General features: G+C 42.7%; 1 protein-coding gene across 1 annotated transcript in view; it reads left to right on the plus strand.

Moving 5' to 3' along the window:
* Positions 1-2,676: 2,676 nt before the first annotated feature.
* The window catches only part of LOC143105505 (protein unc-13 homolog B-like), a 33,411-nt gene continuing 11,790 nt past the window's right edge, over positions 2,677-24,297 (plus strand). Inside the window, exons 1-20 of the mRNA XM_076269468.1 lie at positions 2,677-2,724; positions 2,855-2,860; positions 3,473-3,550; positions 4,091-4,310; positions 4,668-4,895; positions 5,613-5,754; positions 6,121-6,290; positions 7,961-8,076; positions 8,862-9,025; positions 9,306-9,456; positions 11,280-11,348; positions 11,557-11,646; positions 11,975-12,103; positions 12,549-12,676; positions 13,319-13,404; positions 15,382-15,508; positions 15,938-16,034; positions 16,781-16,924; positions 18,073-18,150; positions 18,545-18,622. Coding sequence (XP_076125583.1) covers positions 2,677-2,724; positions 2,855-2,860; positions 3,473-3,550; positions 4,091-4,310; positions 4,668-4,895; positions 5,613-5,754; positions 6,121-6,290; positions 7,961-8,076; positions 8,862-9,025; positions 9,306-9,456; positions 11,280-11,348; positions 11,557-11,646; positions 11,975-12,103; positions 12,549-12,676; positions 13,319-13,404; positions 15,382-15,508; positions 15,938-16,034; positions 16,781-16,924; positions 18,073-18,150; positions 18,545-18,622 — 2,349 coding nt within the window. The remainder of the gene's footprint in view (positions 2,725-2,854; positions 2,861-3,472; positions 3,551-4,090; positions 4,311-4,667; positions 4,896-5,612; positions 5,755-6,120; positions 6,291-7,960; positions 8,077-8,861; positions 9,026-9,305; positions 9,457-11,279; positions 11,349-11,556; positions 11,647-11,974; positions 12,104-12,548; positions 12,677-13,318; positions 13,405-15,381; positions 15,509-15,937; positions 16,035-16,780; positions 16,925-18,072; positions 18,151-18,544; positions 18,623-24,297) is intronic.

The following is a 24,297-nucleotide window of genomic DNA, read 5'->3' on the forward strand; positions in this document are numbered from 1 at the left end:
GAGTCAGACCCAGTGGCTCAACCGGCACGTGAGGTCCCCCAGGAGCAGAGCTCTGATCCTGCTGAGGACCCGCAGTGTGCTGGGGTAGAACCACCATGCAGTGGTGCTCGTGCTGCCGCAAGCCCCCTGGATGGCTCCTCATCACAGGGCTGCTTAACTGACTTAGTTCCCTGTTCACTGCCCTCTGCAGAAGACCATGCACAGCGCGAGGAAGAAAAAGTTTCGCAGTCTCCCGAAGAGATCCCAGTAGATGCTGATGTGAAAATCCCCGGGGCTGTTAGTGCAGACATCTCTGAACATTTTGGGGAAGACACTAGTGCAGTAGTTAGTGAAGAAGCACAGAGCGCAGAAGCAAGTGCAGACACTAATACCGACACCAGTGCAGATGTGCATACGGAGAACACAGATGGAGATACTAGCATAGATAGCGGCTTAGCGGGCCCGGTGGAGGAGATAGATTGCCCTCAGGAGCTAAGCCAGAGGGACGTGCGACGGCTGAAGTGCATGAGAAGTTTTCAGCAGATCCTCAGGGAGAAGAGAGAAATCCGTCGAAACCTTACACTCATGACAATGTCCACCTTCTCGGAGGAGGATTTTAATCAAGGTATGATGCAGACATGCAAACATTTTTCAACTTCTATGCAAACATTTTTTTTTAACAATTCAAAAGTTTTTTTCATAATTCCTAAAGAGTCCTGTCCTCTGAAAGAGTGTTGCTATGAAGTAACGATGTTATTTCAGTTCATTACAACAGTGTCCCATGCCGGCTATTTAGCATTTCAGTCCCTGTGGTTTGTTTTGGTCACATGTATCAAAAATATGTTTTTTGCCCAGACTTCCATACTTTTAGATCAAAGCCTTGTTCCGTTTTTACCTATTCCCTTTGATGTCAGGTGTATCTTGTCTAGTTTTTATTCTTGTTAAAGATGTCTGTCAGTGCACTGAAGATTACGAGTCATGCTTTACCATACTTTCCTTCCAGTCTGCATCGTTCCCATTTCAGAGAAATTGTTGAAAATCGTAATGTTAAGGAATAGAACTGCTGAGTCAAATCGCTGGCAGGCCTCCAACCTCTCAGTGTTTCATCTTTTGCCATTTACACAGCTTCAGGCACAGAACTCGGCTTCAGTTTAGAAAAAATGAAAAAAAAAAAAAGACTGCCATGAAAGTAGGACCAAAGACAAATTAGCACCTATTACAGCATGAATTATACATCTGAGAGAAATATTCAGGCAATCAGGAACAGCGCTCAGAGCCCTGCTGTTTGTATCGCCTCGCAGTTCTGTAGTCTGCATTACCACACTGTCTGTCAACTAGATGTGGGCACAATGGCTTTGGCTGTCCTCCTCTGAATAAAGCAGAAGCATAGTAATGCCTGTCCTGATGCGTGTTTATGCCTTTTCCTCTACAGAATCCAGCCGAGAGGAAGATCAGGTTACTCTTTGCCGTTTTGTACAGGAACTCCTGCTGCTTTTTTCTCAAAGTTGTCACCGCAGTTCATTATTTCCCCCCAATCCCCTGCATGTTTTTTGACGTACTTCCTGTTGCAAATGATTGGTGATTTTTTTTACCCCAACCCCACATCCAGAATGAATGACATGAATATAATTTTTCATTTGTTTCTACTTATGTTTTTCCTGTGGTGCATGGACCTGCTCTCTGCATGCATTCATGTAGTGTTTTGTACTGGGTAGGTCAAGTACAGGTGGTAAAATCTATTCTAATAAACAAACAAACTAGATGTTAAAGTAAAATATGTACAGGGATATCTTTTTTGTGTGTATTCAATGTAAATGGTTGTCAGTTTATTACAGTATTCATATAGGCTGTGCTGTATATTATGAAAGTTCTTCATTCTTTACATTTTGCTGATTATCTCTATAGTTATAATATCATTCTAATGCACACTACACACTATACAAGTTTTAAGCACACTTAGAACATGTACTGTGTATAGTTTAAACCCATGAAGCATTGACACACAGGATATTGTGTTCTAAACGACTAAGAACATTTTCACAGGAATGACCTGATTTCAAGGTTAATGGGAGTTTGCTTTTGTGTGAGAACTAGCTGTGTGCTCTTTGTGTTTGTGGTCCGCTGCCTAAGTGTGCAATAGATCAGCTATTGATGGCTTACTTGTGAATCTCAACCAACTCAGCAGAAAGCTGGTGTTTTGCATTGCCGTCCATTGCACCATGTTCCATCTTCCATTATCGATCACAACATGTTGAAGTAATTGTCGCTAACAATTGTGGCTCATTCTGTCGTTGTCACAGAGCCTAGATGGAGACCCCAGCAAACAGGCGTGGGTCAAGCCTGGGTGAGTTGTTCCTTCATTCATTTTTAGATTATGGTACTTCATTTCCCTTTCTCTGACCAGGTTATGTACGCACATGTTTCATTTACATATCAAGCAGACACCTATACTTATACTATATATCTTTACTATACATAAAGAATTGGTAAGACATATATTTTAATATCATTACCCACTGGGACATTTTCTCTGATGTTTCCCAAAGTAACTAGCAGTAAGACCTCAAAGACCAGCAATGACAGTGTTCAGTCATATGTTTGGTTTGGTCATTGTCTGTTATATATTTTCCTCGCCCCTGGTGTATATGGTGCATTAATATTTCATGTTCTCGTCACAGTGGAGGTGGTATCGACACCATGCCTGATCTTCGCAAAAGGAAGCACATTCCCCTCGTCAGTGAAGTGGTGGGTTGAATTGTTTACTATTGCCTAAGACTAAATGTTTCAAACAATGTCATTCTACATTACTTCATCAAAGTCTGAATTGTTGTTTGTATTTCTTTCTTTGTGACTGCTACATCACACTCTCTTGAAGGCTATGGTAAGAAAATGTCAACTTTCCTCTCAAAGTTGTGTAGTGCGGTTGCAACTTAACGACAGTGTGACATCAATGCCTTTTTAAAATCAGGAATATTATCTATAGCCTTTGAAGCATTTTCCTAATCTTTTAACAAACAGCTTTATTTTTTACTCTCTTCTTATTCTCCTCCCTCCTCCATCAGAATAGGGAAGATACCAAGAGCAAAGGGTTTCAGAAGACATAAGCCGACACTTAAAATAAAAACCATTGACAAACTAGCTTTAAGTTTTTATTGTCTGCTAAGAGCTGGTTTTAAAGCGATAGCATCCACAGTCTTTAGCCTGGTTAATAACTATTAATAAGGCTCTGAGGGTTATCTGAGGTAAATTGACGAAGCATTCTGGAAAGTATTCCTACGTCAGATTTTGTGTGCATAGTAGTGAAGAGTCCTACTTTATTGTGATTTGGTCTGGCACCATTTACTAACTTTGACCCTCACAAGCACACAGCATGTCATCAATCAATCCCAAAATGCTTTGTGGATTCTGTGGAGTAGGGCTGGTTATTTGAACGCGTGACACTGTCTGGCTTGCTGGTTGAAACATAAAGGCCTTTCTCTGCTCTCCTCCCCAGTCCCTGGTCCAGCAGTCCAGAAAGGCCGGCATCTCTCGTGCTCTCGCCGCCCGCTCCTCCGTGAAGGACGAAGAACTGGTGAGACTCAGAAGCACACATTCCCCGACACAAAACCTCACCAGAGCAGACTCGAGACATGCATGTAGGCATGCTCTGCTGTCACAGAACGCATCTCTGCAGCTTTGTGACTTTTAATAGGAGTTTGGAGGTTTTGCATATCAGTGTCTGCTAAAGACAGCAAACATGTCTCACAAAACGGAAAAAGTGTCACAGACATTAACACACACTTGCAAGTATTTTGCTCACCATCTTCATCACATCAGGTATAGGCAATAGTAGAGTAGATTCTGACCGTTGTCAGGTGCTGTATCCAAATATAGAAATGATTACTACCTTTCTTTGGAAAGCTTCCATAAAAACAATAGCAACAGCTAAGACAAAAACAAGTTATGTACCTTTCTGCATTCTTTTTTTGTCTTCTTGACACCATCCTACTTGCTGTCAAAGTACCACCTACAGCGCTACACCTTTCCCACTCCAGGCGTAACACTCCTCCTCCTCTCTCTCTCTCTCTCTCTCTCTCTCTCTCTCTCTCTCTCTCTCTCTCTCTCTCTACAGAAGACCCACGTGTACAAGAAAACGCTGCAGGCTCTGATCTACCCCATCTCCTGCACGACGCCGCACAACTTCGAGGTGTGGACGGCCACCACGCCCACCTACTGCTACGAGTGTGAAGGCCTGCTGTGGGGCATCGCCCGTCAGGGCCTGCGCTGTGCCGAGTGCGGGGTCAAGTGCCACGAGAAGTGCCAGGAGCTGCTCAACGCCGACTGCCTGCAGCGTGAGTGCAGAGATCGTGATCACGAACGCGAATGTGGATGTGGATTATTTATTTATTTATTTAGTTTTCCAGTGTTGTTAACCCTGCAACCTGCACATTCTATTGAATATAACACATTTAAATCAACATAGAGATAACACAGAGGCATTTATTTTTTTTAAAAATGGCCCTATTGAATTCAAATGTCCAGGAAATATACAGCTCTTCATATTTCTTCTTTCTATTGATCTGTCATCATAAGTTACAGCAATATTGTCTTTATACATTTTAACAGAAAAGAATGTCTGTGATTGCAGTGTGTTCATAACTGTTAGGAAAATCCCTTTAAATTGATGCCAGCACCTTTGTCTACTCCAGGGGCGGCTGAGAAGAGCTCCAAAACTGGCGCCGAGGACCGCACACAGCACATCATCACTGCCATGAAGGACCGCATGAAGATACGTGAGCGCAACAAACCTGAGATCTTCGAGGCCATCCGGGCCATGTTTGGAGTCACCAAGATGCTCCATGCCCAGCATATGAAGACCATCAAGCAGACAGTCCTAGACGGAACCTCCAAGTGGTCATCCAAGATCACCATCACAGGTACCGCACCCAGACCAGACCAGTCAGGGTTTATCATGAAGTCATCATCCCCTAATAAAGCAGCCGTACCGATCCCCCTAATGACATGTACTTATTGATCCCCCAATGAAACAAACTATCTGATCCCATAATGAAATATACTTAATGATGCCCAATTAAACAAACTTATTGATCCCATAATGAAGCAAATTTAATGATCAGTCATTGCACTACATTTCTACTTTCTCTGGTCCCATCTTTTCTCTGGTGTTGTGAAAATAGCATCCCATCAAAATTGCCCAATCCTTCTTCTGGAGATATGTTCTTCCATAGCTTTGATGGATCACCCTAATTTAACTCACTCTAACTGAAGGCTTTGTTGGTGTGGGCAAGTTTATATTATCACCAGTTTGAATGTGTGGGTTCTGGTTTAATAAGGCAATTCCATTTGATTATTTGTGTGAGAAATAGTTTTAATTTCCGCCTTTGTGTTGTCTTGTTTACTTCTCGTGTTTTTCCCCGTGCACTCGATCACCACCTCTCTCTTTGTGTGGGACACTGAGTCACGCAGTACCTGCTGGATCCTTCTGCTCTCGCTGACTTTTTATTTTATGTAACAAAAACACAACGCAGGAAAAAAACAAAACACTCGGATGTATTTTCTTGAATTCCAGTTCAGCCTCGTTAAATGTACAGTGAAACATTTTCACCTCCTTGTGGTGGTGTGTCTGTCCGCAGTGGTGAGCGCCCAGGGACTTCAGGCGAAGGACAGGACGGGCTCGAGCGACCCGTACGTCACCGTGCAGGTGGGCAAGACCAAGAAGAGGACCAAGACCATCTACGGGAACCTGAACCCTGTGTGGGAGGAAAAGTTCCACTTGTGAGTTCCAACTCCCCAACCTCCACCCACCTCCCCCACCATGTGCACCACCATCATTCAGTCTGCTGCTGTGGCAGCTCAGGGTTACTGCACAGAGAGGCTCTCAGATTAAACTCCTTAGTCAATATTTATTCAGTTCCAATCTGGTCCACTTTTTTGCCATATTCTTGATTTACTGTAAGAGAAGTGACATACAAATATATCAGTTAACCATCAGTGTTGTTTAGTTAGTCCTTCTCTAACAGCTAATAGTTTCTTAATGTAATAGTGTAGCCTTTGCATTAAGAAATTACTTACCAACCAAACATTGACTTTATTTTATTTACCCATCACTCATTGCATTGTTTAACTATGCTTAATCCCCAGCGAGTGTCACAACTCCTCCGACCGGATTAAGGTACGCGTGTGGGATGAGGATGATGACATCAAGTCTCGTGTGAAGCAGCGGCTGAAGAGGGAGTCGGACGACTTCCTGGGTCAGAGTATCATCGAGGTCCGCACACTCAGCGGCGAGATGGACGTGTGGTACAACCTCGGTCAGTAGTGGGCAGCCTCTGGGTGTGGGTGTGTGCTGTATGTGTGTGTGGGGGTGGGGTGTGGGGGACTCTTACCCCACACTCATAATGTGTGTGTCTGTCTGTATTTACCAGTATCTGTGTGCCTGTACCCTATCTGTTGTTGTAATATGTCAGTCCGTCAACCAGCTCATCTCCACCAGCTGACAGATCAGATGATCCCTGTCATTACATACAGTCAGCTAAATAATTTCATTTCCTGTTGTTGCCGTTCTTGCTCCATCCCCTACCAGTTGCTTTCCAACCCACCTGAATCCCAACTCCCCCTTTCATGGTACAGTATGTCTGGCCAGGGGTGTTGAACTTGGAGTAAAAGTAGGACTGATTACTAGGGCCCTGGGCCCTTGAAAAGTCTAGAATATATGCATGGGGGGCGCATGGGGGCCCATCAGGACTGCCTATGCACAGGGCCCAGGATCTTGTGCTACATTACGCCCCTGTGTCTGGCTTCAATGTCATATTTGTCATTGATGCCTACTCTGTTCTGTACCCTGTGGTGGGGGTCTTTCCGTTGCTCTGCTTGCTATAGACCCTTTCAAGAGAGTTCCATTATCAGCATTATAGTTGGCCCCACAAGGCTTCCGTTTTAACATTCCATATGTTATCTTAATGCAGAGGAAGTAGATTGGGAACCAAATAGAACGTTCAAGCATTGTTTTTGTTTTTATTGTTGAAAGGCTTTCCATGCACACACAGAGAAAGGCAGGGAGGCCCCAGAACAAAGCTTACTAACTTACTACAAATTGAGATAAACTGTCGTCCTGACTGAACTGTAGTTAAGTTTTAAGATATATGTGTGCTTGTTTGTTCAAGCTTCCCCAATGTTTCTTTTTTTTGCCAATTAAATAAGTGTGCATGTTGTCCCAATAGTTCTTAGCCCATTAAATCTTTTTGATTGCTCAGCCTGTGCCAGTTTGAGAATGTGTGGGTCTGCAGCTCGTACTGAAGAGCTTCTCTTAGACCTTCCATGTTAATGTATTTACCCAAGCCACGATACCCAAGCCAAGCTGTTCAAGGATATACTGTATCTTTCCCACCTACTTCTCAACTGATATATAACGAACACCACTACACATGAAGGGTAGTCGATTTAATGTCACCCAACAAATCTACTCTCCCTCTCTGTTGTTGAAGGAAGCGCACTCACCCAGGTCATTAAATCTCTTAGATTTTTTTACTGAGTGGCAGAGGCACAGCACAGGAATCTCTTTGTTCTCATAAACTAGTCAAGCGTGAGCAAACTATCATCCAGTCGCTGTTAGTTGAGAAAGAGTAAACAAAACCAAAAGCTATTGAGGGTTCTGTTTTTATCCTTCAGGTAAGGTGCATTTGATTGTAATTATGTTTCAATTTTGCCCGCACTAACTATTCATGCCTCAGCAGAAGTGATTTTCTGTTATATTAGCAATTGTGTCATGCTTTTGTGTGGGCTGTCAATGTGTATTTAATGAAAGCAGTGTCTATTGTACAGTGGGCTGCATTTTTGAAATTACATGCTTTGTAATCATTGCATTTTGTGCTTTTAGAATGAGAACGCTACAGACAGAGATTGTTATTCCTTTGATGATGTCGTCCTTCATGTGATATTGACTGCTATGTTGTTGACATGTTGACGTGTTGACTCCTTTCAGAGAAGAGAACAGATAAGTCTGCCGTGTCTGGAGCCATTCGGCTGCAGATCAGTGTGGAGATCAAGGGGGAGGAGATGGTGGCTTCTTACCATATGCAGTACACCTGCTTGCATGAGGTGAATACCTGTCATGACACACACACACACACACACACTCACACACACACACACACACACACACACACACACACATACACACACACACACACACACACACACACACACACACACACACACACACACACACACACACATACTGTGTATACATATACAATAAAGGCAGATTTACTAATATGTTAGTCATAGGAAAAAAAAATATTTTGTTCAAAAGGAGGATAGGTGCTTGCAATACCTCATTATAGTCTATATAATGTTGTATGTATGAACAGTTGGAGTGAAACACAACTGTTAGATGACTCTTCATTAGAATGTAAATCGATTTCCTGAATGCTGAATACATTTTGATTCCTTTTAATGTCTATCGGCAGTTCAATGAATCCATTCAGTTGCGGCTGTAATTAAACAAGTCTGTTCATGTGTGTGCTGGGTTCCACATAGTTACAGTTAGAGAGGGGAGTCATCCACTGAATACGCCATCAGCCACAGCGTTAGCACACATACTGTACGTACAACGTACAAAGGCACAGCATACATTTTCTACAGACGGATCAAGTCGCTGTTAGCTCTGTTCTTTTCAATGTATGTCCCATCAAAGAGACATGGATGTGTGTCTTTATCTCTCTCTCCCTACAGACATGGTCACATGTTCCTCCAATAACCCTTAAGCCAGTCACACGTACACAGATCCATGGTTATGACTTCAATCAAACTGGTATGGTGTGTGTTCTACCTCTACTGTTCTCTTCCGCTGACGGTTCTGTGTCTGTTTTCTCTGGCTACAGAATATATTCCATTTCCTGACTGAGATTGAGAACCAGGGTGTGCCGAAGATCCCACTGGCCAAGGGAGATGACGCGTGGAAAGTTTACTTTGATGAAATCGAACAGGACATTGTGGATGAGTTCGCCATTCGCTACGGAATTGAGTCCATCTACCAGGCCATGACGTAAGTCCAGAGTTAGTGTGTGTGTGTGTGTGTGTGTGTGTGTGTGTGTGTGTGTGTGTGAGTGTGTATATATGATTTGGTGAAGACATGCATGAGTGTGAATGCCCATTGGTCTAAATCCTACCTCTTCTTTTAACATAATTTGTTTTGTTTGCTTGTTTGATGTTTGTTGCTTCATATTGCTGCACTTTGGCAGCATTTTGCTTTTTATCACTTTTTGCGCAGCCAAGTTCAGTGCTCCTATATCACACAAATATGTCTCTGCCTCTCTTCTGCACAGCCACTTCGCCTGTCTCTCCTCCAAGTACATGTTGCCAGGGCTGCCAGCGGTCATGAGCACGCTGCTGGCCAACATCAACGCCTTCTTCGCCCACCCCACCTCCGCCTCCACCGTGTCAGCATGCGACCGCTTCGCTGCATCCAATTTTGGGGTGAGTGTGTCAAGACTGCAGTTGTAGTATACTACAGACAGGAGCTAGTTAAGTCACTTGTTTTAGGTCTTTTGGCTCCAACTCTGTCAACTGATAAGATAATATAATATACGATAATATCAACCAAGAGGTTGTATTCACTATCATGTAGAGTATAGTGGTGGAGATTTGTTTAGATGTCTCAAGACAAACTTGCACTTTTCTTTGAAATCATAATATCTGAACTTTCCAGCATATGAATATTGTATTTAAGCAATATGCAATTAATACCATGTCATATCCATCAAGCAGAACTGGCATTTGACATGGCTGTAATTAGGATGTGGTGCAGTTGAGCCCAGATAGGGTGTAATGTGAAGCTCTGTTGCTGATTGTTGGCCTGACCAATGGCTCGGATGAAGCTCTGACCAATGGCTCCCTATTTACAGTGTCATTGATTAGTTTGTGTGTGCTTTTTGTAGTCCGTGAGAGCTATTGATCCGAGTGCTACTGGCTCTAATGTGAATCTGAAACATTACAGATTTAATGTACCCTCAGGCTCCACATTTTAAAGGTTACATATTTGTCTTGAAGGAATTACGTAAACTTTTGGAATAACAAATAAGGGTTGTTTGTTTTCTCGAAAAGAGAGCTTGTCAGTTTTTAACACAGAGTTTCTAAATGGTGCACCTGGGAAATATTGGGAGAACAATAAGCAACTCTCTCCAACCTTAGCATGCACGCCCCACGCACACACACACACACACATACACACACATACACACGCACACATACACACATACACACACACACATATACACACACTCCAGGTCCTACAAACAGTGGTGTAAGATTGGAAGTCAGAACATAGACATCAGGAAGACAGTGATTTACGAGGTTCTATGACAGACAATCTCAGCAGGAGCTGTTGAGGCTGGAAATATATTCAGATTTATGCTGTCAGCATTACCGTCATCCACTGCACACACCCTTAGAGAACATACAAATCCATTACAGTCTCTTCTTTTTGCTGTTCCCTTTTTTCCGAGGTGTCAGGATGAGCCACATTAGCTAAAGGAAAAGGATTATGTGGATTTGTGAGTTATATGGAGATAGACACCTAGCCGTTTCACCTTGCGTCTTCCTCCTTTTCTTTCAGTTCACTCTTCTCTCAGCTCTCTCTCTCTCCTCCTTTTCTTTCAGTTTACTCTTCTCTCAGTTCTCTCTCTCTCCTCTTTTTCTTTCAGTTCACTCTTCTCTCAGCTCTCTCTCTCTCCTCCTTTTCTTTCAGTTCACTCTTCTCTCAGTTCTCTCTCTCTCTCCTCCTTTTCTTTCAGTTTACTCTTATCTCAGTTCTCTCTCTCTCTCCTCCTTTTCTTTCAGTTCACTCTTCTCTCAGCTCTCTCTCTCTCTCCTCCTTTTCTTTCAGTTCACTCTTCTCTCAGCTCTCTCTCTCTCCTCCTTTTCTTTCAGTTCACTCTTCTCTCAGCTCTCTCTCTCTCCTCCTTTTCTTTCAGTTTACTCTTATCTCAGTTCTCTCTCTCTCTCCTCCTTTTCTTTCAGTTCACTCTTCTCTCAGCTCTCTCTCTCTCCTCCTTTTCTTTCAGTTCACTCTTCTCTCAGTTCTCTCTCTCTCCTCCTTTTCTTTCAGTTTACTCTTCTCTCAGTTCTCTCTCTCTCCTCCTTTTCTTTCAGTTCACTCTTCTCTCAGTTCTCTCTCTCTCTCTCTGTGCCACACTATCTACTGTAACTGTACGGTCTCAAAGAGCCAGCTCACCCCCTCATGTTCCACACACCTGACCCGTCTGGCCAACTCCGTTGCCTCTCACTCTGTCCCCATGCAGAAGGACCGCTTTGTAAAGCTTCTGGATCAGCTGCACAACTCGCTGCGCATTGACCTGTCCACGTACCGGGTAAGCTTGCAGGGGAGTGGGCGTTAGCGTTGTGCACAGGAGACTGCGTCTCGCAGCTCACGCAGACACATTCTGCCACTGTCTGAATTGTGCTCTTTGTAGTCTGGAGTCTGTTGTATTGGATCATGGCGCTGCCACCTGTACTTACTCGACTCATTGTGTTGTCTCTCACCACCCTCCCTGACCATCGTCACCCCTCCGATCGCAGAACAACTTCCCAGCCAGCAGCAAGCCCCGTCTGTCGGACCTCAAGTCCACTGTGGACCTGCTGACCAGCATCACCTTCTTCCGAATGAAGGTACAGTTTAAACACCGCCACCTGAACACTCAGTCTAGATGCAGATTCCCCCTTCCCCCTTCATTAGTAATGTTTTATGGACATCATGGCTTCATCTACTGTATTTGAAAAGTTCACTTTGTGTGTCCTCTATGATGCTGCTCTGATTTCTGTGCTTGTGCATTGGCAAAAGAGGAGTGTGATTGAGTGTCTGTGTTTCTGTGTGTGTGTGTGTGTGTGTGTGTGTGTGTGTGTGTGTGTGTGTGTGTGTGTGTGTGTGTGTGTGTGTGTGTGTGTGTGTGTGTGTGTATTTGCGTGTGTGTGTGTGTGTGTGTGTGTGGACTCGCAGGTCTTGGAGCTGCAGAACCCCCCTCGTGCGGCCCATGTGGTGCGTGACTGTGTGAAAGCTTGCCTCAACTCCACCTATGAGTACATCTTCAACAACTGCCAAGAGCTGTACAACCGTCAGTTCCAGCCTGCCGAACCGGTGAGCCTACACACCAGCACTACATCCCCCACAATCCACTGGGCTCAAACTATTTTACGGCCACCTGTAACATCTCTTGTCACTTGGGGCTGCCATGGCAATTTCGGAATGGCTGGAACTTCCATTCCAGACACTAGAATCGTTACATTTTTTGCACCTATTCTGCCATGCATATTTTATAATCTAGACAGAATTCATAAAAGCATCAGCAAAAAAGAAGATGACTGGGGTGAGGACTTGGACGTGTGGAGATAAAACACAGTGATGCTGTCTTCTACCTCTAGAAAATGACTGCCAAACTTGCACCCCCGTATTGTGAGTGATGTTTTTATCTCTCCACCTCCAGGTGAAACCTAAGGAGGAGAAGAAGGAGGAGAAGAATGAAGATGACTCTGATGAGGATGAGGAGGAGAGGAAGAAGAAGGAGGAGGAAGAGGAGGAGAGCGCACCGCCGGAGGAGCCCGGCCCCAGCATCCAGAACCTGGACTTCTGGCCCAAACTCATCACGCTCATCGTGTCCATCATCGAGGAGGACAAGACCGCATACACGCCCGTCATCAACCAGTCAGTGCAATGCAGCTTGCAATACTAATTTTTATACATTCACACATATACTATAATACTAATTTGTATACATTCACTCATATACTATAATAATAATTTGTATACATTCACACATATACTATAATACTCATTTGTATACATTCACACATATACTATAATACTCATATGTATACATTCACTTATATATTATAATACTCATTTGTATACATTCACACATATACTATAATACTCATTTGTATACATTCACACATATACTATAATACTCATTTGTATACATTTACACATATACTATAATACTCATTTGTATACATTCACACTTGTGAGTGATCTGTTACAGATAGATAGAAGGCACACATACACATACATGCACATTTTCCTCATAATTAACCCAGGGCATCCCCATAGACTAATGCCTAACACATACATACACACACACACACACACGCACATGCACGCACATGCATGCACACACACACACACACACACACACACACACACACACATACAGTACACACGTGCACATGCACACACACGCGCACACACCCACACACACACACACACAGGTTTTGAGACTGTGGTCATTTTGGTAGTGTGTCTGGTCAGGTGGGTCTCAGTTTACCAGAACTCCCATGTTCTCTGCAGGTTCCCTCAAGAGCTGAATGTAGGCAAGGTCAGCGCAGAGGTCATGTGGATGCTGTTTGCCCAGGACATGAAATATGCCTTAGAAGGTAGGAGCTGTTCATACTTCTGCTATTGTAGATGATTCATTTGGAATTGTTTTGCGCAGGAACTGGTATCTGGAGTGTGTGTATGTAGCATGTGTGTATTGTTTGTGCAGGAGCTGGTATCTGGAGTGTGTGTATGTAGTATGTGTGTATTGTTTGTGCAGGAGCTGGTATCTGGAGTGTGTATGTAGTATATGTGTATGTGTGTGTATTGTTTGTTCACCCATCACCCATGCGTCATCTGCTTGTTCATTTATATGCTTGTTCATTTATTTCCTTCTTCCAGTTTTTGATAGACTTGATCATTATCGCTGGAAAAATGGTAAGAGTGGTGTTAGCAAAGCTTTTCCCTTAAAATTATGTAGAATCTCAAAATAGATTATTTCTCTTTTTTTTGTTCGTTTTAAGTTTTATTGGTTTAGTAACGACCACCAGTACCCAGATAGCAAGAGGCTAGTCGGCCCGCTGGGAACAGGGGTCCACTATCGAGTTTTTGACTGTCCATTAGCGGGGTGCTGACAAACGCTCCACCATTTGGCCAGTTGTGGACAAAACCATTTTTTAATTCCTATTTCATTTTAATAACAATATATGTTTTTACTTCATATTCTCAACTAGTTAAATTCAAGGTGATGGTGGTCCAACAGTGGACCAGAAAGTGGCACTGGTGGTCCGATACCTTACTATGTGGGTAGAGGTCTAGCACTAGAGTAGACTGCGGATATAGATTCACCATTTTGAATTCTTTTCCATAATTCATCCACTTGCCATTATTTGCCATTATTTGCCATTATTTGCCATTATTTGTCAAAACATGTCTGCCAGCTCAGAAAGATTTCCCTCTAATGGTTATTCTCCAGACTATTTCAAGACACATGTTAAGCCCTAGAGTGTTGCTTGTGTACTAGGGAGGTGAGAAGTAGTCCCATACAGCATACTGAACAGCTGCACTGTGAGAAGCAGATAGAGATTAAGTGTTTTGCCTTTTGTTATAGCTGTGCTGGCTAAGATTCTGCTGTTTTTATTTATGTGATTCACATCCATGACCTTTCCACATGTCACTCTATCCATCTGTCAGCGCACCCTGAAAAGACTGTGCTTTCATTCCCTCTCATTTTGCTTTGTCATCTTCACCTCCCTCCATTTGCTGTCTTCTGTGCTGTCCACCCAGCTCCTGTTACATTCCACATACGCAAACTAGACTTTTATGCTGGTAAGAGGCTCTGTCTGTCTGTGTTTGTGTGTGTGTATGTGTGTGTGTGTGTGTGTGTGTGTGTGTGTGTGTGTGTGTGTGTGTGTGTGTGTGTGTGTGTGTGTGTGTGATGTGTGCACGTGCAGGTATGTGTGTGTGTGAGCAAAAATAATAAATACAGAGAGAGAGAGAGAGAGAGAGAGGAGATCCAAAGAGACAGAAAGGAAATGGGCTCTCTTCTGTTTTCATAAATAAGGGGGTAATGATTGCCTAATGAGAGGTTATTGCACTCAACAACTCAACAATTAACACCACCGAAGTATGCAGAATCATTTTTGCCACAGCTGCTCCTACAGCACTACATTGTGTGTTATTTTCAGCCATGGAAGAGTGAAGGGCTCAGTAGATGTGATATTGTAGTAGATGAAACAGTGAAGGGCTCAGTAGATGTGATATTGTAGTAGATGGAATTGAATCTGGCATCTACAGTATGAGACACTCAGAGTCTCTCAATTGTCCTTGCTTGTGAAAGCCATTTCAGGTGTTGCTAATTAGCCTGTTTTTTTCTCAGTTAGCAAGTAAGTTTACACATGGAGGATATTACATGTGTTTTACGGCTCAATGACTGAAAGGAGATACTGTTCTCATTCACCATATCATGTGCATTGTGCATTAAATGATTTGAAGTAAAACAGTTCAACTTAAAGATATGATTATATTTAGGAGAGGTTTTACTCCACTCACAACAAGACTCTATTTCAAATGTCCACCCTTTTGCCTCCCTGCAGAGCATGAGAATCACAAACTCTGCAAAAGTGCGGACTACATGAATCTGCACTTCAAAGTCAAGTGGCTCTACAATGAGTACGTCAAGGACCTGCCTGCCTTCAAAGACTCGGTCCCAGAGTACGCCGCGTGAGTGGCTCAGCGTCTTCAAGTCCCCCCCCCCCCCAATGCCCCCCCCCCCCCCCCCCCCCCACATGCACACACACACACACACACACACACACACATCCCGCCTCTCCGTTCAAACAGAACGTTATCTCACACATGCCGCCTCCTTCCATAAACCTTTCTCTGTAATCCTTCAAACCGCTCCCCCCATTCCTCTCCAGGCCCCCCCACGTCCAGGGTCTGCTCTCCAGTTCAGCTTTTCCTCTGTGGATTTCACAACATTTCCTGACTTTTCTCTGCCTTACAGCTTCTCTGTATTACAGTCTCTTACAATGCTTTGTTGCATGTTCTTATTTCTCGTTTCTCTCTCTCTCTCTCTCTCTCCCTCTTCTCTTCATCCCCCTCTTTGCTTTTCCATTCCTGCGGTTTTCCCCCTCTTCCTCCGTCCAGGTGGTTTCTGCAGTTTGTGCTGCAGTGGCTGGCGGAGAACGAGGACGTGTCCATGGAGTTCATGCATGGCGCACTGGAGAGAGATAAGAGGGAAGGGGTACGTCTGCCTGTCACACGGGCCTCTTCTCCAGCCTCTGGGCTCCTCATTCAGTGCAGTCAATCAATCAATCAATCAATCAAACAATCAATTAGCAAATCAGATTCATTTTCACAGCACCTTCTGTGCCACAGCAATGCAAGGTGCTTATTAAGAATAGAGCAGGACGTGTCAGAAATATAGAAGTATAAATGTACAGTATAAAGAACGGTAAGGCCATAGAAGATATAGATTCTACTGTATTGAAGAGAACAGGCCTACAAGCCTGCAAATCAATGACTTCAGCCATCAGCAATATGCACCTGAACACCTTGCTCAGTCAGGAGAAGTGTGCAATTAAGATGGTGGAAGATGCTGGTGGTGTTGATGGGTGCTTGACAAGCCTTTCGAGTATGCTGCTAACTGAAGGACATGTAGGCTAAGGAGTTGATTTAAACAGTCTCATTATGAAAACGATTATGATTCATGCCAAGTAGGTGACAGACTGAATAATGCAATATTCAAAAGGGCTAATGTGAGCTTTATGGTAATAGCTTAAACATACATATGAATAATTATGGGAGAATGAATATAGACAACCCTATATGCCAACACCATGAAGCACCACTGAGATATTTTAATCTCACACATTTAAAACCTTGAATAAATAAATGCTGTTCGCCACACGCACATTAACTATTTGAGTGTCCATTTTGTATCCATTCTGTCTGAGCCTTGGCCGTTGTCCCTCCTGTCTTCCCCTACAGTTCCAGGCGACCTCTGAGCACGCTCTGTTCTCCAGTTCCGTGGTGGACATCTTCACACAGCTCAACCAGAGCTTCGAGATCATCAAGAAACTGGACTGCCCAGATCCTGTGGTCATGGGCCACTACAACCGACGCTTTGCTAAGGTAAGAAAGAACAGGCTTTTTTCCAATCCAATACGATAAAATGATAAAGAAAAGGAATTTAGTGAATTATAAGGAGGTTATGTAAACAGTGGACATGTGGATGGGACAATCTTAAATAATTTGTCTGTATTATTTTAAAACATATCAGTGCATGTTGTTCTGATCCTTTTGCTTTACTGGTTTGCGCTTTTATCTGTCACGGATAATTATATGTAACGCTACTCCAGTTTCATGCACTATGTATTTAAACTAGATGTTCCGCATAGCAGTACATAATATGACCCCCACACAGTACTTCAAGTATAAGTATAAGTATGTTACACATACATTTCACAACATTTTGTACAACAATGTGTTCTAAAGTCACACCTGTTGTCATAATCTCTACAGTGTCACAAACTTCTGTGCATGACCTCACTAAGACCGAATTTCACAAAATTTGGAATGCGTCCAGAGGTTGTCGTAGTCATCCTACATGACAAATATTGTGCGGTTCTCTCTCTATCTCTCTCTCATATCATATGCATACATTCAGAAACAGAGGCCCTCAGGAAGATGGACTGTGCTCAGTGGCCTCCTGTCACCCGCACCCCTGCTCTAGCCGCACGCATGACATTTATGGTTCTGTTTATCAACTGATATTGGAAATTAGACTCGCAAGTGAGACCAAAACACAGTGGACGACTCATGAAATATTTATGATTCACTCAGAGAATATCGTGACTCATTCAGTTTGTTTGATCGAGGCATGCAGCCATCCAACAGCAAAAAAAAAATAGTCCCGCCAAGAAGTGTGTTTTCACACCCTCGATTCCAGTCAGAGGAAAATCCTTCCTCCCGCTGCTTCAGCCTTTGCTTCAAAGAGAAGAGGAAAGTCCGGGGACGAGGAAAGTCTGTGAAACTGTGCCACACAACTTTTTGTTGTTGGTGTTGTTCTAAGAGCCATTCCCCAGCCTTTGAGTTTTTCAAGCATCCTGTTGCCTGGCAGTAGAGTGATGTGGCGTCGTAACAAAAGCTCGGCCTGGTGACGCATCAATTTTAATGTGCTCACAACGGCACTTTAATGTCTCTCAATGATACAATTCCACTGCTTGCAATGACAGCATGTCTTTGTTTTTTGCTTGTTTCTCTATGCCTCCCTCGCCCAGACGATCACTAAAGTGCTCCTGCAGTACTGCGCCATCTTGTCCAAGAGCTTCCCCTCCTACTGTGAGAAGGAGAAGATCGTAAGTGCGCCTGACTCCTCCTAAATGACTAAGTGTAACACTATAACGCTTAATGCCCAAAGACACATAGCAATGTGACACATAGCAATTGTATAACTGCTCTGCATATTAGTGTTCAGTACCCAGTGCCTAGTCTATGGTATTTTAAACTATCTATCTATCTATCTATCTATCTATCTATCTATCTTATCTATCTATCTATCTATCTATCTATCTATCTATCTATCTATCTATCTATATATATATATATATATATATATATATATATATAATTATCTTTCATTTTCTTTCATTTCATTTCATTTACCGTATCTTTCATTTCTAATTTTCCTTCATTCATTCATTCTTTCTTTCTTTCTTTCTTTCAATCTTTCTTTCTTTGTCATGCCCTTAGCCTTGTGTCCTCATGAACAACGTCCAACAGATGCGCGTCCTCCTGGAGAAGATGTTCGAGTTCATGGGCGCCAAGCAGGTGAGTGTGATGACAGGACAATGCCGGTTCAGACTGACCGAGATTAGGTGGAGCCACCTGGAAAATCCACCAGCTCAGCCTCCACCCAGAAATCCACCACTTGGGTGGGGGCCTTAGCCTGATGGGGGCTCTGATCTCAAGGCCTCCGTTTCCCTGAGAGAGGAGTTGGCTTGGCCTTGGGGGAAGTGTGGCTGTGGTCTCTGCTATAATGTTGCGCTCATGCTGAAAGAGCCATGCAAATTTAATTGAAAGGACTGAATGAAAAGAGTAAGCAAAAGTAGTGGATTTGTGGGCGGTGGAAACGTGTGTGTGTCTGTGTCTGTGTGTGTGTGTGTGTGTGTGTGTGTGTGTGTGTGTGTGTGTGTGTGTGTGTGTGTGTGTGTGCAATCAGCTCTATATCATCTGTCAATGGCAGCCTTCATATCTGGAAGAGAAGATGTCATCTTTATCCATAGGCTTGTCTGACATAGCCGGCTCCTAATGTTTAGATACTGTGGTTTCTTTACTCAGTACTTGCTGGTCCAAATAAAATGTTCAAATGGGTTCTCCTTGTTGGACCGCCTTGATTTTCCTGATTACACTCCAGTTAGTCAGTGCACTTCAAGTCATTTTGCTCAGGGGACATTTGTTTGTGTGCAGCAATGGCTCCTAACGTAGCACGTGGGTGGTGGACTCATGTGGACACTTGTATAACCCAAGTGAACGACTGTATGGGAGCAGCTCATTAGATTCCTGTCAGATGGACAGATGTGCATCAGGCCTTTACTCTCTGCAGACAGTAATGATATCACTGGCTCTGCCCGTGGTCTCGGTATAATGGTGGAGGAAAATGTCCAGACATGGCTGAACTACAGTAGTCAGGCTTCATTTAAAAAGGGTCTCTGAAAGGTTTGCTGTGTATTACATCATCTTGAGTGGGTATACTGTAGTGTGTATGCAAGGTGACTGTGTGGAAAGGACAATCCACTGCGGCTGAGTAAACGTGTGTGTGTTTGTGTGTGTGGCTTTCTCTCTGCAGTTCACCGCTGAGGAGGAGAGGGTACGTGCTGAGGCTGGGTTCTCATACTGACTTTATGAGCCTTGAGCTACTGAGACAGCTGGTCTATAATAAAAGACATGTTATTCTTTGGAAGTCTTTTATTGTACATCAGTGGTTTTTGAGACATCCTCCTGTGATTCAGTGTCCCAATTAACTGACCAGTACCCTACAGTAGTTCACTTCTGCTTGGTATTTGCATCCTTTGCAGTCAGCCTCTATCCATACCTAGTCTTTAGAATTATCCTTTCTATCCTGTTTTTGCCAAAAGTACCCCCCATTCCCCATTTCCCTCCCACACCTATGTGTTGTACAAGCATTGCCATCCCAGTTTCATTGCATAGGCTATCCTGACCTCTCACCTTTCCTTCTCTTTCCTGTGTGATGCCTAATAGTGTGATGGCTGACCACAGACCTGTGTTAGTGTACTTTAGTTAGTAGATTCATTCCTCTATCTATTACCCTCATCCAGTGGAGACTCCCAAGTAGCAGATCCTGATCTTATCCAGCCATGGTGCTGGAGGAATGCCATCGCTGTCAGTGACAGCCTAGGTCCACTCTAGTGTCCATTTTATGGAGACACAGAAAGGGGCAAGCCTCTAGCCTGTTGGCAAGTGGACAAGGTCGGGATCTTTGTTGCTGGCTTGTTTGGTGTGAATGGACCCCCCAATCTGATATGTCCTCCCTTTGTGTCACACAAGCTGGAGAATGAAGAAGAGCCTGAAGACTATGATGAGGAGGTGCGTGCGTTTCTCACTTTTCCCTTCGCTCAGGTTTCTATGGTTACCCCAACCAAACACGTTTAAAATTCGGCATATCTGTCAGCCGCGGCTGTGACACACCCGTGCAGTTGACATTTCGCCATGGCAATTTGTCAGAGGCCTGCTCGACAGTAAATATTCAGATGATGTAAATGTGACAGGAGTGGTCTGCGCTGTGCTCTTGAGCAGTTTCTGTGTCAACCGATACTGCATACACTTGTGGTGCCACAGGTTTGTTTTAAGTCAGCACGCAGAAGCACCTGAGATACAGGCTAAGGAATGTGACTAATGGTGATAAGCCTGGTTTCAACTATGTTAATGGTTAAATGCCTTGAATGTACAACCCCAAAACAGAAAAAGTTGGGACATTGTGTAAAATGTGAATACATGTGAAACAGAATGTAATAATTTGCAAATCTCTTAAACTCTTGCAGCTTAGTTGCAAAAAGGACACAGACAACATATCAAATGTGGAAAATGACAAATTTGACTATTTCATGGAAAATATGTTAATTTCTAATTTAATACCAGCAACATGTTTCAAAAAAAGTTGGGACAGGGTAACAAAATGCTGGAAAAGTTGTGTAATGATAAAGAAAACAAAAGGAGGAATGTTTCACAACTAATGAAAGAGCATCCCAGAGAGGCTCTCTTAGAAGTAATGATGTAGGGGTATTCATCACTCTGTGTAAACTTGTGTGCACAAATGATGAAACAATGTCATTTTAATGCTTCTTAACATGAAATTGTGACGTATTTGGGGAGTTAATCATCTACAGGACATAATATTATTAAAACATTCAGAGAATCCAGAGAAATCATTGCAAACAAGGGAAAAAGCTGAAAAACAAATTGGATGGTCGTGGTCTTTTGGACCTCAGATGGCACTGCATCAATACCAGACCTGTTTCCAGACTTGTCATTGTATGGGCTCAGGACAACCTCTGATAAACCATTGTCTATGTACACAGTTTGATACTCAATTCAAAAACTGCAGCCAAAATTGTAACAGCTAAAATTGTATTGAGACATGATACAGAAAATACCACCCTCTTATCTGGGCCTGAGCTTGTTTAAAATGGTCTGAGGTAACGTGGAAAAAGGTCCTGTGGTTATCAAAGTTTGCCATTCTTTTTGGAAATCATGGACTAATCTGGGCTAAAGAGGAGAGGACCTATCCAAGTATCCAACCTGTCCAACTTGTTTTAGTGCTCAGTTCGAAACCCAACATCTATGACGGTGTGGAGGAGCATTAGTGCCTACAGCATGGGCACATCTTGCACATTTGGCAAAGCAATTCTGAATGATGTATACAGGTTTTGAGCAACATATACTGCCATCCAGGCAATATATTTTCCAGGGACAACGTTGATTATTTCAGGAAAGCAATACCAAAATGAATTTTGCACATATTTAAGTATTTCTCCATAGAGGAAGAGTCCAGTTGCTAAGATGGCCTGTCTGCAGTCAAGATTTGTCAAATTAGGTGCATAATGGAATGAAAAACATGACTATGAATACCCCATAGTGCAACTGAAATCCTATATCGGAGAGTAATGGGACAACATTTCATTCTCAAAACTGTAGCAAATGGTCTCCTCAGTTCATAAACATATAGCATTTTGTTAAATGAAGCAGCACAGTGGTAAACATGCTCCCGTCCCAACTTTTTTTGAAACATGTTGCTGGCATCAAATTCAAAATTAACATATATTTTCCATGAAATAGTCCAAATTTTAATTTTTTAAACATTTGATATGTTGTCTATGTCCTTTTTGCTGCTGAATATAGGTTTACGAGACTTGTATATTATCACATTCTGTTTTTATTTGCATTTTACACAATGTCCCAACTTTACTGTTTTGGGGTTGTACATATATCTCTATGATGCACACCTTCCTGCACTGCCAGTCACAGTGTATGATGGCATAATAATGGTCAAATCATCTGGAAGGTGTTCCTGTCATCTGGAAGGTGTTCCAAGCTCAGTTCCTGTCATCTCTACTGTTAAAGGTTGAACAGTTACTGTTCAATTAAGGGCAAAAGCCCTAAAAATAAAGTAAAAAGGTTGGCAATGCTCATTCAAATGGACAGCAGTCAGTGTGTAGTGTGTGTGTGTGTGTGTGTGTGTGTGTGTGTGTGTGTGTGTGTCTGTCTGTCTGTCTGTCTGTCTGTCTGTGTCTGTCTGTGTCTGTCTTCATGTTGTATGCTGTGTGTCCTCTCTCTTTGCACCAGGCTATCACTGATGATGAGGGGAATGATGACATGGTGGGTATCACTGAAGAGGGATATTGTATGTATGTATGTCTGTGTAGTAGTAGTAGTAGTAGTAGTAGTAATATCTCACATTTTTTAAAGTAGGCCTTCCATGTAAGATTCGACATCCTAGATCCCCTTCCTTTATGTTTCTCTCTACCTGTGTGTGTGTGTGTGTGTGTGTGTGTGTGTGTGTGTGTGTGTGTGTGTGTGAATGTCTGTTTCTCCTTCAGAATAAATTAGCCTGAGTTATTTGTGGCCACTTAGTGCGCCGTAAAAAAAAGAAAACAGCCAACTTCCTATACCTCCCCTCCACAACTCACTTCTATATCTCTACTTTTATTTTGCTCTCAATTTATGTCACCAGTCGGACGACTCTGACGCCAAGGTGAGCTATTAGATGGTTCTCTGATATGCCATGGCTGTGTTGAGAGTGCACTATCATTCTCAGTGTGCCTTAGGTGATGATCAACCATTAGGAATTCAAATAAAAATCATACAGACAGAGCATTTGAATTATGTACGAATATCTATTGTTTTTATGATCACTTTTCTTAGCGCTGGCCTTCCCTTTTTTGATTTTTTATTGAGTTGTGCCACACTGTGTCAGCATTTGGAGAGCTATTGAATGATCCTCATAAACGTCCTTCCTCATTCTAACCTTCCATAACTTTCAAGGTTCAAAATCAGAACTTTTAAGCCTAGAGAGGAAAGCCTAGTAGGAGAAGAAACCTGTATGAATGTTTACCACTCTTTTGTGAAGGAATCTTTGGAAAAACGCCATTCAATCGTTCACTATCCGAAATTTGCCAGATAGAATAAATGTGGGAGCCATTGAAGAACCCCAAAGTCTGACAGCCTTAGACTGTAAACTTGTAACGTTCTAAAGAAAAGAATCAAGAACTCATATGTTCTACACTACAACCTCAAAACATCCAAGATCACTTTTTGTTCTACACTACAACCTCAAAACATCCAAGATCACTTTTCATTCTACACTACAACCTCAAAACATCCAAGATCACTTTTCATTCTACACTACAACCTCAAAAAACATCCCAGATCACTTTTCATTCTACACTACAACCTCAAAACATCCAAGATCACTTTTCATTCTACACTACAACCTCAAAAAACATCCCAGATCACTTTTTGTTGTTGTTGTTTGTTTGTCTTGTTGGTTGGTTTTGTTTTTGTTCTTGTGTCCCCATCTTGCTAAGTATCTTATTTTGTTTTTCATGTTATCAGTCTGGCTGTTCCGACTCAGGATCTGAGGTAGGGGGTGACACTATTATTGTATTGGTACTGATGAGAGTGCAAACTACTGTGTTTACAGCTGTAACTTTGCACTGTGATGAGCCACCTGTTTTGACTCTGACTACCTGTTAGACACTGACATCCAACAGTCATCCTCAGAGGTTAACTCAAGTATCACTCATTTAAGCAAAATATTTTTTTTTTCATGGAATGTAGTTAGTTATCAATAATTACTTATTTAATGTTAGTTGTAGTAGTGGTAGTAGTGAGTAATCCAATTTCCTACAGGGATTTTCTCTCAAACAAGAGATAAGAGTTTGTGAGTTGACATAACATGACATGAAATTTCAGGCTAGCTTGGTTCT

This window comes from Alosa pseudoharengus, unplaced genomic scaffold, assembly GCF_046254945.1.
Source record: "Alosa pseudoharengus isolate Yale_2024_CS ecotype anadromous, Long Island Sound unplaced genomic scaffold, YU_APseudo_1.1 YU_APseudo_1.1_scf_6, whole genome shotgun sequence".
NCBI classification, from domain to species: Eukaryota; Metazoa; Chordata; class Actinopteri; order Clupeiformes; family Clupeidae; genus Alosa; species Alosa pseudoharengus.